General features: G+C 49.9%; 1 protein-coding gene and 3 non-coding genes across 4 annotated transcripts; all 4 read right to left on the reverse strand.

Annotated features, from left to right (window-relative positions):
- Positions 1 to 4,840: 4,840 nt before the first annotated feature.
- LOC139363532 (small nucleolar RNA ZL8) lies at positions 4,841 to 4,923 on the reverse strand. Its single transcript, XR_011624153.1, has one exon. It is a non-coding gene; the product is annotated as a small nucleolar RNA ZL8 (small nucleolar RNA).
- A 321-nt stretch (positions 4,924 to 5,244) lies between these two features.
- LOC112429471 (small nucleolar RNA SNORD52) lies at positions 5,245 to 5,311 on the reverse strand. Its single transcript, XR_003021728.1, has one exon. It is a non-coding gene; the product is annotated as a small nucleolar RNA SNORD52 (small nucleolar RNA).
- A 1,442-nt stretch (positions 5,312 to 6,753) lies between these two features.
- On the reverse strand, positions 6,754 to 6,816 carry LOC112429466 (small nucleolar RNA SNORD48). The gene has a single exon (XR_003021723.1). It is a non-coding gene; the product is annotated as a small nucleolar RNA SNORD48 (small nucleolar RNA).
- A 4,319-nt stretch (positions 6,817 to 11,135) lies between these two features.
- Positions 11,136 to 13,660, reverse strand: LOC105497607 (heat shock protein family A (Hsp70) member 1B). Its single transcript, XM_071097244.1, has one exon. The coding sequence runs from the start codon at positions 13,431 to 13,433 to the stop codon at positions 11,508 to 11,510; it is 1,926 nt and encodes a 641-aa protein (XP_070953345.1). The 5' UTR covers positions 13,434 to 13,660; the 3' UTR covers positions 11,136 to 11,507.
- Positions 13,661 to 14,842: the final 1,182 nt, after the last annotated feature.

The raw sequence follows: 14,842 nt of genomic DNA on the forward strand, positions 1-14,842 counted from the left end.
ACCATGCCAGACCCTGAAGTTTTTTAATGGCCACAGATGTGTCTGGAAGGGTGGACTCCAAATGAACTATAGGAAAATACATGAACAACAAAAAAGGTTGCAGGCCAGGCATGGTGGCTCTGGCCTAGAATCCTAGCACTCACTTTCAGACACCAAGGCTGGCGGATCACCTGAGTTCGGGAGACCAGCCTAACCAACGTGGAGAAACCCTGTCTCTACTAAAAATTAGCTGGGCATGGTGGCACATAATCCCAGCTGCTCGGGAGGCTGAGGCAGGAGAATTGCTTGAACCCAGGAGGCAGAGGTTGCGGTGAGCCGAGATCGTGCCATCACACTCCAGCCTGGGCAACAAGAACAAAACTACGTCTCAAAAATAAATACATAAAGCCAAGCGTGGTGGCTCACACCTGTAATCCCAGCATTTTGGAAGGCCAAGGCAGGCGGATGGTGAGGTCAGGAGATGGAGACCATCCTGGCCAACATGGTGAAACCGCATCTCTAGTAAAAATACAAAAATTAGCTGGGTGTGGTCGTGCACACCTGTGTTCCCAGCTACTCGGGAAGCTGAGGCAGGATAATCGCTTGAACCTGGGAGGTGGAGGTTGCAGTGAGCTGAGATCACGCCACTGCACTCCAGCCTGGCAACAGAGCAAGACTCTGTCCCCTCCACCAAAAAAAAAAAAAGTCACGGTAGAACACATGAAGGACTATTCTTTTTGAAAAATAAAAAATGAGCCAGGCACGGTGGCTCATGCTTGTAATGCCAGCACTTTGGGAGTCTGAGGTGGACAAATCAGAAGGTAAGGAGTTCGAGACCAGTCTGGCCAACATGGTGAAACCCCCATCTCTACTAAAAATACAAAAAGTTAGCTGGGCGCGGTGGCGGGTGCCTGTAGTCCCAGCTACTCAGGAGGCTGAGGCAGAAGAATGGCATGAACCTGGGAGGCAGAGGTTGCAGTGAGTCGAGATCGCGCCACTGCACTCCAGCCTGGGCAACAGAGCGAGACATCATCCCAAAAAAACAAAAAAGAAAAATGTTGTCTCCTGTGTCTGGTGGATCATTCAATTTTTATAAAGTTCAAAAGATACACAAAATTAAAATGATACATTGTTTAGGAATGCACTCAGTAAAACTAAGAAAAGCCAGAAGATGATATACCCAGTTAATTCTCCAAGTAGGAAGAAGAAAAAGTGAAACTGAATCACACAGGTTTGCTTCAAAGTTATTGGTAATGTTCTGGCTGGGCACATTACTTGAGGTCAGGAGTTCAAAACCACCCTGGTCAATATGGTGAAACCCCCATCTCTTTAAAATAAGGTGTGCAGCTGTAGCCCCAGCTACTGGGAACGCTGAGGCACGAAAACCACTTGAACCCCGGAGGGACAGGCTGCAGTGAGCCGAAATTGCACCACTATATTCCAGCCCAGCTAACAGGGTGTAACTGTCTCCAAAAAAAAAAAAAAAAGGTGGCTAATTAGGTAGCCGTGTAGATACTTTACAATCATTAAAAAAGCTAAAATTTGGCCAGGCTCAGTGGCTCACACCTATAATCCCAACACTTTGGGAGGCTGAGGCAGACGGATGGTTTAAGGTGGGTGGATCACCTGAGATCAGGAGTTTAAGACCAGCTTGGCCAATATGGTGAAACCTTGCCTCTACTAAAAATACAAAAAATAGTTGGGGGAGGTGGCAGGTGCCTGTAATTCCAGCTACTCAGGAGGCTCTGAGGCAGGAGAATCACTTGAACTCAAGACGCAGAGGTTACAGTGAGGCGAGATTTTACCATTGCACTCCAGCCTGGGCAACAAGGGCGAAATTCCACCTCCCCTCCACCAAAAAAAAAAAAAAAAAAAAAAAAAACCTCAAATGATTGTCTAGTGTATTATACATAATACTATGTCAACCAACCAAGAATCTCTAATATTAGGGTTAAGGTGGGGTACAGCCTAACTCTTAGCATTAACTCACAGGGCTTCACCTTTCACTTCCCTTAATCTTTTTTGAGACGGCTGACTGGAGTGCAGTGGCATGATCTCTGCTCACTGTAACCTCCAACTCCCTGGTTCAAAGCCATTCTGCCACCTCAGCCTCCAGAGTAGCTTGGGATTACAAGGCATGCATCACCACACCCAGCTAATTTTTGTATTTTTTTTTTTTTTTAGTAGAGATAGGGTTTCACCATGTTGGCCAGGATAATCTCGATCTCCTGACCTTGTGACCCACCCACCTTGGCCTCCCAAAGTGCTGGGGTTACAGGTATGAGCCACTGTGCCCAGCCCCCTCAATCTTTTTGTACCTTTTCACTGAGACCAAACCATGTCTTGTTTACTTTAAAATGTTTTATTAGAATTTTGATAAAAGCAAATACTTGTATATAAGACAAATACAGGAAATAGAAGCTCTCTACTTGAAGTGCCCCCTAATTTTCAGGCATTCTTCCCCCAATAAGGTGACAGCTGCTCACACAGGGTAATACAGGAAAGTTGTCAGTTCTTAGGATATGCCCAGCACCAGGCAGAAGATATTCTTTGTGTCAGCAAATTCCTGAAAATTCATAAAAAGAACATTAGAACCACATAGAATGTACCAATACAAATGAATGATTTCATGTCCTTTGCAGAAACATGGATGCAACCAAAGGCCATGATCCTCAGGTGAATCAATATAGAACAGAAAACCAGATACCGTATGTTCTCACTTGCAAGTGGGAGCTAAATGTTGAGTATACACTGAACCCAAGTAATGAAATTGCACATAATACCCCCTAAATCTACAACAAAAGCTGAGGCTGGGCATGGTAGCTCACGTCTGTCAGTTCCAACACTTTGGGAGGCCAAGGCAGGAGAATCACTTGAGCCCAGAAGTTTGAGACCCAGCTTGAGGACCATAGTAGGACCCCATATCTACAGATTTTTTTTTTTTTTTTTTTTTTTTTTTTGAGACGGAGTCTCTGCCGCCCGGGCTGGAGTGCAGTGGCCGGATCTCAGCTCACTGCAAGCTCCGCCTCCCGGGTTCACGCCATTCTCCTGCCTCAGCCTCCCAAGTAGTTGGGACTACAGGCGCCCGCCACCTCGCCCGGCTAGTTTTTTGTATTTTTTAGTAGAGACGGGGTTTCACTGTGTTAGCCAGGATGGTCTCGATCTCCTGACCTCGTGATCCGCCCGTCTCGGCCTCCCAAAGCGCTGGGATTACAGGCTTGAGCCACCGCACCCGGCCAGATTTTTTTTTTTTTTGAGATGGAGTCTTGCTCTGCCACCCAGGGTGAAGCGCAATGGCGCCACATCAGCTCACTGCAACCTCCACCTCCCAGGTTCAAGCTACTCTCCTGCCTCAGCCTCCTAAGTAGATTACAGACAGGCACCTGCCACCACGCCCAGCTAATTTTTGTATTTTTAGTAGAGACAGGTTTTCACCATGTTGGCCAGGCTGGTCTTCAACTCCTGACTTCAGGTGATCCACCCACCTCAGCCTCCCAAAGAGGAGGCGATTACAGGCATGAGGCACCGCACCCATCCTCAAATTTTAAAAAAAAAAATTAGCCAGGGATAGGCTAGGCGAGGCTTGCGGTGAGCCGAGATCGCACCACTGCATTCCAGCCTGGGCGACAGAGCGAGACTCGTCTCAAAAAAAAAAAATTAGAGATAGTGGTGCATGCCTGAGTCATTAGCTACTCCAAGGGTGAGGTGAGAGGCGAGCTTCCACCCAGGAGGTTGAGGCTGCAGTGAGCTGTAATTGCACCACTGCACTCCAACCTGGGTGAGAGCAAGATTGTCTCAAAAAACAGAATAAAATTGTCAGACATTATGGCTCACACCTGTAATCCCAGCACTTTGGGAGACCAAGGTGGGCAAATCACCTGAGATCAGGAGTTCGAGACCAACATGGTGAAACTCCATCTCTACTAAAAATACAAAATTAGCTGGGCACGGTAGTGCATGCCTGTAATCCCAAGTACTCGGGAGGCTGAGAGGCAGGAGAATCACTTGAACCCGGGAGGCAGAGGGTGCAGTGAGCTGAGAATGGGCCACTGCAGTCTAGCCTGGGCAACAAAGTGAAACTCCATCTCAAACAAAAAATAAAAATACATGTTGTGGGCTGGGGGCGGTGGCTAACACCTGTAATCTCAGCACTTTGGGAGGTCAGGCGGATCTCTTGGTCAGGAATTCAAGACCAGCCTGGCCACCATGGTGAAATCCTGTCTCTATTAAAAATACAACAATTAGCCGGGCCTGGTGGCGCATGCCTGTAATCCCAGCTACTTGGGAGGCTGAGGCAGGAGAATTGCTTGAACCTGGGAGACAGAGGCTGTAGTAAGCTGATATAGCGTATCATATCATGATACAGAGTGTACCACTGCACTCCAGCCTGGATGACAGAGCGAGTCTCAAAAAACACACAAAACGTGTTGGGGTGGGGCACAGTGGCTCACTGAGGCAGGAGATGAAGACCAGCCTGTGCACAAAGTGAGACCCTGTAATATAGTTTAGATCTGTCTCCCCACCAAATCTCATATTGAATTGTAATGGATCACTGGGATGGATTCTTCATGAATGGCTTAAGTACCATCCCGTTGATGCTGTGCTCATGACAATCAGTTCTCTAGAGATCAGTTTATTAAAAAGGTGAGGCAACTCCCAGCCATTGCTGCTGCTCTGGCCATGCTACATCCCTACTTTTCTCTGTACCTTATGCAATATAAAGTATCATGAGGCCTCCCCAGAGGCTGAGCAGATGCCAGCACCATGCTTCAAGTACATCCTACAGAACCATAGCCAATCAAACCTCATCATGTAAATAACTGGCCATAAAAACGTGAATTACAGGAGATTCTAGGCAGCATGAGGGTGGATCAGGTGGGTTCAAAGATCCTCAGAGAAAAGCTCAGAGACTCTAGTCCAACCAGATCATCATTACCACTCCAACTGAGCCAAAACAAAGGATAGTCACCATAGCAACGAAGGAGAACAGGCATGGCTCTCCACCTCTCCCAGCCTGAAGGTCAAGTCGCAGGAATCATTGTCTAAGCATGACAGCCACACAAAGCTTCTTTCCACGAGGGGGAGGTTCCAAACCTTAGGCCTTCACTCAGGTTAGTGCAGAATCTCTCTGAAGGAGCATTGTCCCTGGCTGGGCTTCCAGAGCTCACGTTCTAACAAGGTGAAAACAAGACAATTTGAGAATAAGCAGAATTACGGCTCTTCCATTGGTCCCTCTTAGAAACCCAAGTATCCAGTTCCCTAAATGAGTCAGAACTTAGTTTTGACATCATGACCAGCATCAGAGACTCTAGTCTGTGAAATCATCATTCCCAATTAGGGAGATCTGGATCAAGGGAAGCCCTTCTGGAAAGAGATCTATCTAGTACATTCAAACAAAACACAACAGTCCCAATACATATTGGTCTAACAAATGAGTCCAAGAACGGACGTTAGAAAGGGAGTAGTAGAAAGTAATTTAAAACTGCAGAGAACAGCTCCTCTGGGAGGTCTCAGTGTACTCCTAGTTTACAGTAGAAATGAGTGGAGGAGTCAGGTTACCCAGCCCTCAACAAAAATACGGGGATTTATTAAAACGTAAAAATACAGGCCAGGTAAGGTGGCTCACGCCTGTAATTCCAGCACTTTGGGAGGCCGAAGCAGGTGGATGACCTGAGTTTGAGACCAGCCTGACCAACATGGAGAAACCCCGTCTCTACTAAATACAAAATTAGCAGGGAACCGTGGCACAAGCATGTAATCCCAGCTACTCTAGAGACTGAGGCAGGAGAATCGCCTGAACCCAGGAGGCAGAGGCTGCAGTAAGTGTAGATCATGCCACTGTACTCCAGCCTAGGTAACAGAGTGAGACTATCCCCCGGACCCCCAAAAGAGTAAAAACACAACGGTCACAAGGAAAATGATGTAAACCAAAAAGTAGTCTCTAGAAAGTTACCAACACCAGGCGCAGCGACTCACCCCTGTAATTCCAGCACTTTGGGAGACAGAGGCAGGAGAACTGTTTGAGCCCAGGAGTCGATACCAGCCTGGACAACATGGTAAAAGCCCGTTTCTGTAAAAAAACTAAAAGTTAGCCAGGCGTGGTGGTAGCACGTGCCTGTAGTCCCAGGAGGCTGAGGTGGAAAGACCACTCGAGCCCTGACGGCGGATGCTGCAGGGAGATCCTGGTGTTGCGCCCCAGCCTGGGCGACGGAGCAAACAGTCTCAAAAACAAAATAGCAATAACAAATACAAGGGTCACCAGCTGTGGTACGTGGATGGCTCAAAAAAGAAAAAAGTGGCAGGGCGCAATGGCTCACGAGGTCAGGAGATGGAGACCATCCTGACCAACACGGTGAAACCCCTTCTACTAAAAATACAAACATTAGCCGAGTGTGGTGGGGCGGGCCTGTAGTCCCAGCTAGTCGGGAAGCTGAGGCAGGACAATCGACTGAACCCGGGAGGCGGAGGCTGCAGTACTGTGTTCTTGCCACTGCACTCCAGCCAGGGTGACAGGCAGACTGTCTCAAAAAAAAAAAAAAAAAAAAGGCAGGGAGGCGCATAATGCCCCATGAACGAAAGCCTGCTTGGGAACAAAGCTTTCCCAAGAGGCACTCAAAAGGCTCTCGCACCTAATACTCACCTTTACTCAAGGATAACACAGCGATGAACATCTTACAATTCCTAACGGGGAAATGAAACACAGGAACAAAGGATTAGAGATCTTGGCCATGAACCCCTCGTTGAGCCCGGTCTAGGAATGTTGGACCGAGGGGCGGTCAGAGCGCTGCGGTGATGGCGTCAGCGACACACTCAGAGTCACCTGGGGTCATCATCACTCCCCTCCTCTCCCCGGGCAACCGTCACCCCCATTTTACAGTCACTCGCACAACCCCACTCACAGTTGTGATGTCGCGATTAGTTAGCAGGGGTTGTGGCGCCGCTAGCCGAGTTCCAAGGAGAGGCACCAGAAACTCTACAGTGTGCAATGGTAGTTCACGCAGCTCGACTGGGGACCGCGCTCTCCTCCCTCGGCCAGGCCACGACGTACCCGCCCGCTGGCTGCTGCGCAAAGGCAGGGCAGGCCATTGGGATCCCCTGCTCCCCCTCACTCAACAGCAGGGCCTGCAGCACGCGGTACGAGAACATTACAGCTCTTCTACTAGCAACCCACGAGCCCACTCCGCAGAGAGAACTAAAATGGGGAGGCCGGGTCTATTTATAGCGGCGCCGGGTCGGGGGCCTGATGGGTATGGCTGTTTTCTTATCTGCCTGGCTAAACGCGCGGCATTTTCCCCATTGTTCATCCACATAGAACTACAACAAAGTGAAAGAAAGGCCAGGAAAGTATGTTTCACCCCCTTCTGGGCAAACATTCGGAGATGCTTTCTGAATTTTGAAAAACAAAAAACAGGGACCTGTCTGGCCAGGCGGAAGAAAGTCCCTGGCGCCAGCAGGCCAGCGGCAGCCGGATGCTGTTCATAAGCCGCTTCGCAGGAGCCCAAGGTCGCTTAATGACCTTGGGACTCCGCTGGAGCGCGCTCGCACCTGCGCCAGTTTAGGGTCCAGCTGTCCCAGTTTAGGGTCCAGCTGCCCCAGCTTAGGGTCTAGCTGCCACAGTTTAGGGTCCAGCTACCCTGACACTCCGCACGCCGTTCCCCCAGCGAAATCTGAATTCGTCTCCCAGCTCGATCCCGCAGACTGTCAGGCTCCTTAAGCTTCAATTAACCAAAACAAAACAAAAACCAAAATCACAAAAGCCAGGTGGGGCGTAATAGGTCACTCCTGTGATCTCAACACTTTGGACAGGCCTAGACAGAGGATCACTTGAGGCCCGGAGTTCGAGACCAGCCTGGGCAAATAGTGACACCCAACCCCCGTATCTATTTAAAAAATAAATAAATAAATAAAAGCATTTTTGAAACTCATAAATCATTTCAAATCCCACCTTTCTGGACCCTTTCCTATCTCCCTCATTTATAAACGTGTATGATGTTTGGTGATGTGTGTTGTGTGTGTTGGTATCTTTTTCTTCATTTTTTTTTTTTTTTTTTTTTTGAGACGGAGTGTCACCCAGACTGGAGTGCAGTGGCGCGATCTCGACTCACTGCAACCTCCGCTTCCTCGGTTCAAGCGATTTTCCTGCCTCAGTCTCCCAAGTAGCGGAGATTACAGGTGCACACCGCCATGCCTGGCTAATTTTTATGTTTTTAGTAGAGTCAGGATTTCACCATGTAAGCTAGGCTGGTCTCGAACTCCTGACCTCAGGTTATCTGCCTGCCTAGGCCTCCACAAAATGCTGGGATTACAGGCGTGAGCCACCAAGCCCAGCCTGATTTAGAGTAGATATCGCTAGGCTCAGTTTTGGGGAGGAAGTGTTAGGGACACCTAGCTGATATGTCAGGAAGAACACCTTCAGGAAAGGCTTGTGTGGGAGGACAACCCATTACCGTAATCTTCTCAGCTTTATGCTGTGCAGCCTTTTTCTCCTTTCCTCATATATTTGCTATTTTTTAGAGTATTCATGAAAAAGGACAAAGAGGCTACTGTTCGTAAAACCTAGGGTAAAACCATCATTTAGAACCGGACACGAACTACTAAATGCCAACGATATTCAGGCAGGCAGTGGGGGAAAAAATCTTTGGCTCCTAAACCATCACTTGTTGCTCTCTAATTTGACCTTGGATGCAGCTCAAGTGACCACTTCCATATGCTAAATTGTCAAAAAGGTTCTAGAATACCTAATATAGAGGAGAATGGGATGAGGATTACAGAGGTGATACAAAGAACCTGACTCATCTTTCCTTTATGGCCATAGCCCCAAACTCTCATTCCTCCAGACCCTCACTTGGATAATTGCAGCTAGGGTGACCATAGCTGAAAATGTTAGTCTACCTCACATTTCTGCTCAAAACGATCTTAGAACTTTTGAAGTGAAGCTATTCAGACAAAATACTTTATTTTAAAAGGAGGCAACGAAAGCTAAATTGGTCTAAATAATTTGACTTGGTCACCCAAGTTGGGATTTGCAGAGCCATAGTCTGAACCTCCACTTCATTGTTGCTGTTTTGCCCATCCCACAAGTTTTATTTTTTATTTATTTTATCTTTTTTTTTTTTGAGATGCAGTTTTGCTCTTGTTGCTCAGGCTGGACCGCAGTGGTGTGATCTCAGCTCACCACAACCTCCACTTCCCAGGTTCAAGCAATTCTCCTGCCTCAGCCTCTGTAGTAGCTGGGATTACAGGGATTCGCCACCAAGCCCAGCTAATTTCTTTCTTTCTTTCTTTCTTTTTGACATGCAGTCTCACTCTAGCCCAGGCTGGAGTGCGCTGGCATGATCTTGGCTCACTGCAACCTCCACCTCCCGAGTTCAAGCGATTTTCCTGCCTCAGCCTCCCCAGTAGCTGGGATTATAGGCATCCACCACCATACCCAGCTAATTCTATTGTGTTTTTTTTTTTTTTTTTTTTTTTGAGACAGAGTCTCGCTCTGTCGCCCAGGTTTCAGTGCAGTGGTGCAGTCTTGGCTCGCTGCAACCTCTGCCTCCTGGGTTCAAGGGATTCTCCTGCCTCAGCCTACCGAGTAGCTGGGACTATAGGCTCGTGCCACCACACCTGGCTTTTTTTTTTTTTTAAGTAGAGACAGGGTTTTGCCATGTTGGCCAGGCTGGTCTTGAACTCCTGACCTCAGATGATCCACCGGCCTCGGCCTCCCAAAGTGCTGGGATTACAGGCGTGAGCCACGACGCCCAGCCAGCTAATTCTATTGCTTTTTGTGAAGATGGGGTTTCACCATGTTGGCCAGGCTGGTTTTGAACTCCAGACCTCAAGTGCTCCGCCCGCCTCAGCCTCCCTAAATTCTGGGATTATAGGCATGAGCCATCGCACCTGGCCCATTTTATTTGATTTTTAAATTGTTTTTGTAAATTGACAAACTTCAGTTGTATATATTAGGTACAAAATAGTCATTATTAACACAATATGGAGTAATTAAATCAAGCTAATTAACATATCACCGCAAATACTTTTGTGATAAGAACATTTGAAATTTTGAAATATATACTATTAACTATTTTCACCATGCCCTGCAATATATACCCCCCAAAAAAAATAAAAACAAAAACACAAAAACAGGCAGGGCACAGTGGCTCACGCCTGTAATCCCAGCACTTGGGGAGGAATAGACAAGGGGATCGCTTGAGCTGAAGAGTTTGAGACCAACCTGGGCAACACAGCAAGACTTGGTCTCTACAAAATGCAAAAAATTGGCCGAGCATGGTGGCACATACCTGTAGACCCAGCTACTCAGGAGGTTAAGGTGGGAGGATTCCTTGAACCCAGGAGTTTGAGACTACAGTGAGCTCTACTGTGCTCCAGCCTGGGTGACAGAGCAATATCCCGTTTCAAAAAAAAAAAATACAACTCATTCCTCCTGAGGCTTTGTTCCCCTTTCACATCTCCCCATTCCCCCATCCCACAGCCCTTGCTAACCACCACTTCTTCTCTGCTTCTGAGTTCTACTGTTTAGATTCCACATATAAATGAATATGAGCCGAGGTCAGGAGATTGAAACCATCCTGCCTAACCCCATCCTGGGGTAAAACCCCATCTCCACCAAAAATACAAAAAAATTAGCCAGGCGTGGTGACACACGCCTGTAGTCCCAGTTACTCAGGAGGCTGAGGCAGAAGAATTGCTTGAACCTGGGAGGCGGAAGTTACAGTGAGCCGAGATCGTGCCACTGCACTCCAGCCTGGGCAACAGAATGAGAGTGAAACTCCATCTCAAAAAAACAAAAAAAAAAAGTGACTTTTTTTTTTGTGGACTCCGCTAAGTGCAATGGGGAGAGAAAACAACCATGATCCCCTCTCAGCACCACCCCTCCCTCCTTGCTCCAGTTAACCCACCTCAACCACCCCTCCAACACCCTTTTGAAGCTGCCATCCCTACTTTTCCCTGAAACAAGCCCCACTCTAATCAAGACGGGCACCTGCAATTCCTCTTAAGGCCCACAATAAAGCCCTAACAAAAATATGTGTAGCCCTAACTCCTACACGTGTAACTCTTCAGAAGTACTGTCCTTTTCAGACTATATAGATGGAATTCAGACACTATCCCTCCCCAAATATCCATTATCTTCACATATAAACAGACAAGAACAAGTTTAACATTTTATTTTTCATATTTAAGTAAACAAATTATAAAAACATACATTCCCAGCCTTTGTAGTGTTTTCCCAAAGCAAAAAAAAAAAAAAAGAAAGAAAGAACTCGTACAGAAGGTGGCAGTGTTGATTCATTTAAAGGGAACGAAACACCCTTACAGTATCAACATTAAATGCAAAGAATTATAATGAACATATTGGCTGTACTACAAAAATAATGAAGCCAGCTAATTACCATCAGGATACAACTTTACAAAGAAGTGAAGCAGCAAAGAGCTGAAGTAGAAATGACATAGGAAAACAGCAGCAAAGTCCTTGAGTCCAAACAGTCCACCTCAAAGACAAACATAATAAGGAACGAAGGTCCCTAATCCACCTCCTCAATGGTGGGGCCTGACCCAGACCCTCCCTTGGGACCCTGAGCCCCGAAGCCGCCAGGCCCAGGACCACCCGCACCCTGGTACAGTCCGCTGATGATGGGGTTACACACCTGCTCCAGCTCCTTCCTCTTGTGCTCAAACTCGTCCTTCTCGGCCAGAGTGTTGGCATCCAGCCACGAGATGACCTCTTGACACTTGTCCAGCACCTTCTTCTTGTCGGCCTCGCTGATCTTGCCCTTGAGCCCCTCATCCTCCACGGCGCTCTTCATGTTGAAGGCATACGACTCCAGGGCGTTCTTGGCTGACACCCTCTCGCGCTGCACCTCGTCCTCCGCTTTGTACTTCTCTGCCTCCTGCACCATGCGCTCGATCTCCTCCTTGCTCAGGCGGCCCTTGTCGTTGGTGATGGTGATCTTGTTGGCCTTGCCGGTGCTCTTGTCCGTGGCCGTGACGTTCAGGATGCCGTTGGCATCGATGTCGAAGGTCACCTCGATCTGGGGCACGCCCCTGGGGGCCGGAGGGATGCCGCTCAGCTCGAAGCGCCCCAACAGATTGTTGTCCTTCGTCATGGCCCTCTCGCCCTCGTACACCTGGATCAGCACCCCGGGTTGGTTGTCCGAGTAGGTGGTGAAGATCTGTGTCTGCTTGGTGGGGATGGTGGAGTTGCGCTTGATCAGGGCAGTCATCACGCCTCCGGCCGTCTCCAGCCCCAGCGACAGCGGAGCCACGTCCAGCAGCAGCAGGTCCTGCACGTTCTCGGACTTGTCCCCCATCAGGATGGCCGCCTGCACCGCCGCCCCGTAGGCCACAGCCTCGTCGGGGTTGATGCTCTTGTTCAGGTCGCGCCCGTTGAAGAAGTCCTGCAGCAGCTTCTGCACCTTGGGGATGCGGGTAGAGCCCCCGACCAGGACCAGGTCGTGGATCTGGGCCTTGTCCAGCTTGGCGTCGCGCAGAGCCTTCTCCACGGGCTCCAGGGTGCTTCGGAACAGGTCCGAGCACAGCTCCTCGAACCTCGCCCTGGTGATGGACGTGTAGAAGTCGATGCCCTCAAACAGGGAGTCGATCTCCAGGCTGGCCTGGGTGCTGGACGACAGGGTCCTCTTGGCCCTCTCGCAGGCGGTGCGCAGCCGCCTCACGGCTCGCTTGTTCTGGCTGATGTCCTTCTTGTGTTTTCTCTTGAACTCCTCCACGAAGTGGTTCACCAGCCTGTTGTCAAAGTCCTCCCCACCCAGGTGGGTGTCCCCGGCCGTGGCTTTCACCTCGAAGATGCCGTCGTCGATCGTCAGGATGGACACGTCGAAGGTGCCCCCGCCCAGATCAAAGATGAGCACGTTGCGCTCCCCCTTGCCCGTTCTGTCCAGGCCGTAGGCGATGGCCGCCGCCGTGGGCTCGTTGATGATCCGCAGCACGTTGAGCCCCGCGATCACCCCGGCATCCTTGGTGGCCTGGCGCTGCGAGTCGTTGAAGTAGGCCGGCACGGTGATCACCGCGTTGGTCACCGGGTAGCCCAGGTACGCCTCGGCGATCTCCTTCATCTTGGTCAGCACCATGGACGAGATCTCCTCGGGGTAGAATGCCTTGGTCTCCCCCTTGTAGCTCACCTGCACCTTGGGCTTGTCTCCGTCGTTGATCACCTGGAAAGGCCAGTGCTTCATGTCCGACTGCACCACCGGGTCGCCGAACTTGCGGCCGATCAGCCGCTTCGCGTCAAACACGGTGTTCTGCGGGTTCAGCGCCACCTGGTTCTTGGCCGCATCCCCGATCAGCCGCTCGGTGTCTGTGAAAGCCACGTAGCTGGGGGTGGTGCGGTTGCCCTGGTCGTTGGCGATGATCTCCACCTTGCCGTGCTGGAACACCCCCACACAGGAGTAGGTGGTGCCCAGGTCGATGCCGATCGCCGCGGCTTTGGCCATGCCGGTGCCCTGCTGTCTGCTCCGCTCCGAGATTCGGGACTGGAAACTGCGGACGGGACCCGCGACAAGAGCTCACTCCTCCGGAACGCCGGAAACTCAACGCGCTGATGCCTGCAGCCGCACACGTTCGCTCTGGGAAAGCCTTGGGACCGAGGGAGTCACTCTCAGAAAAGAAAGCCGATTGTCGCAGCAGCTCCTGAGACTAGCCGTTTTCCGGACCCCTGGCCCCTCGGCGTTTATAAGTCGTGGCGGAGACCCGCCTTTTCCTTTCTGAGCCAATCACTGAGCTCGATGAGGCTGCCAGGTCGGGAATATTCCAGGGGTTTCGCCTCCCGTCCTGCCCCCCAGCCTTCCTTGGACCAATCAGAGGCCAGGGTGCCGCCCTCTGCTCAGAACTCTCCAGAGTCTTCTGGGATTCACTGGAGGGGACAGGGGCCCTGAGAGGAAGGGGGAGTGGCGGTGGGAAGGGCGTTGGTCTCCATGGCGATGCTGGCCGCTTGCCCTTCAGTAGGTAGTTGACAGGAAGGGCCTGCTCGGGGCTTGTAATTTTAGGGCGGTGCAAAATTGGTGACTTTGGAGACCACCAAAGTGGTGCAAAATTGATGACTTTGGAGACCACCAAAACCCGAAAGTTATCTTGCTTCTCGAAGGAGGCGGTGCATGGTTGTGCCTAGGAGACTCTGATTGGACTGTGTCTGTGAAGGACGGGGCAGCTTTGGGTCCTTTCTCCAAGGCACCTAATGGCCTAGTCGACCTGAGAAACGACCCGACTCTCCCGGATGTTTTTTCCATCGTAATGGGAAGAAGGAATGAGATAATACAATATAGTTTTTGACATAATCTTTAACCTACAAGGATGGGACATCTGGGAATAGGAGCCTTTATATTTTCACAAGGAAAGCAGTTGTGTAAACAGGCAGTTCTTAGCAAGACAGGGGCACCCATCCAAGGAGGAAGGGAGGCGCTGGTCGGGTAGTGGGAGGGGTGGGTCGGCCGCACCCCTGCCTCCACCCTCAGCCGCTCCCCTCTGCTGCAACCAGGAGTTAGAAAAAATTTTCCTTAGTATGTAGGCCGTCCTTAAGGCATTTTGGGTTCCTCCATTTCCCTCCCCATTCCTAGCTTGGGGTCCGGGACACCTCCTTTCTACTTTCTCCTCAATTCCTGTTTCACTCCAGGACAGTATGTAGAACTAGGACCTCACAGTCCCAAATAAAGTTTTCTGTCTGTCCCTGAAATCCCTAGGCTGTCCACCGTTTTTAGGTCAAATGTAACAAGATGGTGAGCCTGGGAGGGAGGTGCGGGGGGTGTTTAGCCCTCTTTAACATCACATACTACAGCTGTTTGGCAGGTGGCCCTCTAAGCAAACTGTGGAGTGATGCTGGAAATCAGGAGGGGTTGGGACCCAGGTT

The sequence above is a fragment of the Macaca nemestrina genome, chromosome 5 (assembly GCF_043159975.1).
Source record: "Macaca nemestrina isolate mMacNem1 chromosome 5, mMacNem.hap1, whole genome shotgun sequence".
NCBI lineage: Eukaryota > Metazoa > Chordata > Mammalia > Primates > Cercopithecidae > Macaca > Macaca nemestrina.

Bases quoted from the DNA above. Each gene is read 5' to 3' on its own strand.
- LOC105497607 (XM_071097244.1), bottom strand. From the start codon at position 13,433: ATGGCCAAAGCCGCGGCGATCGGCATCGACCTGGGCACCACCTACTCC.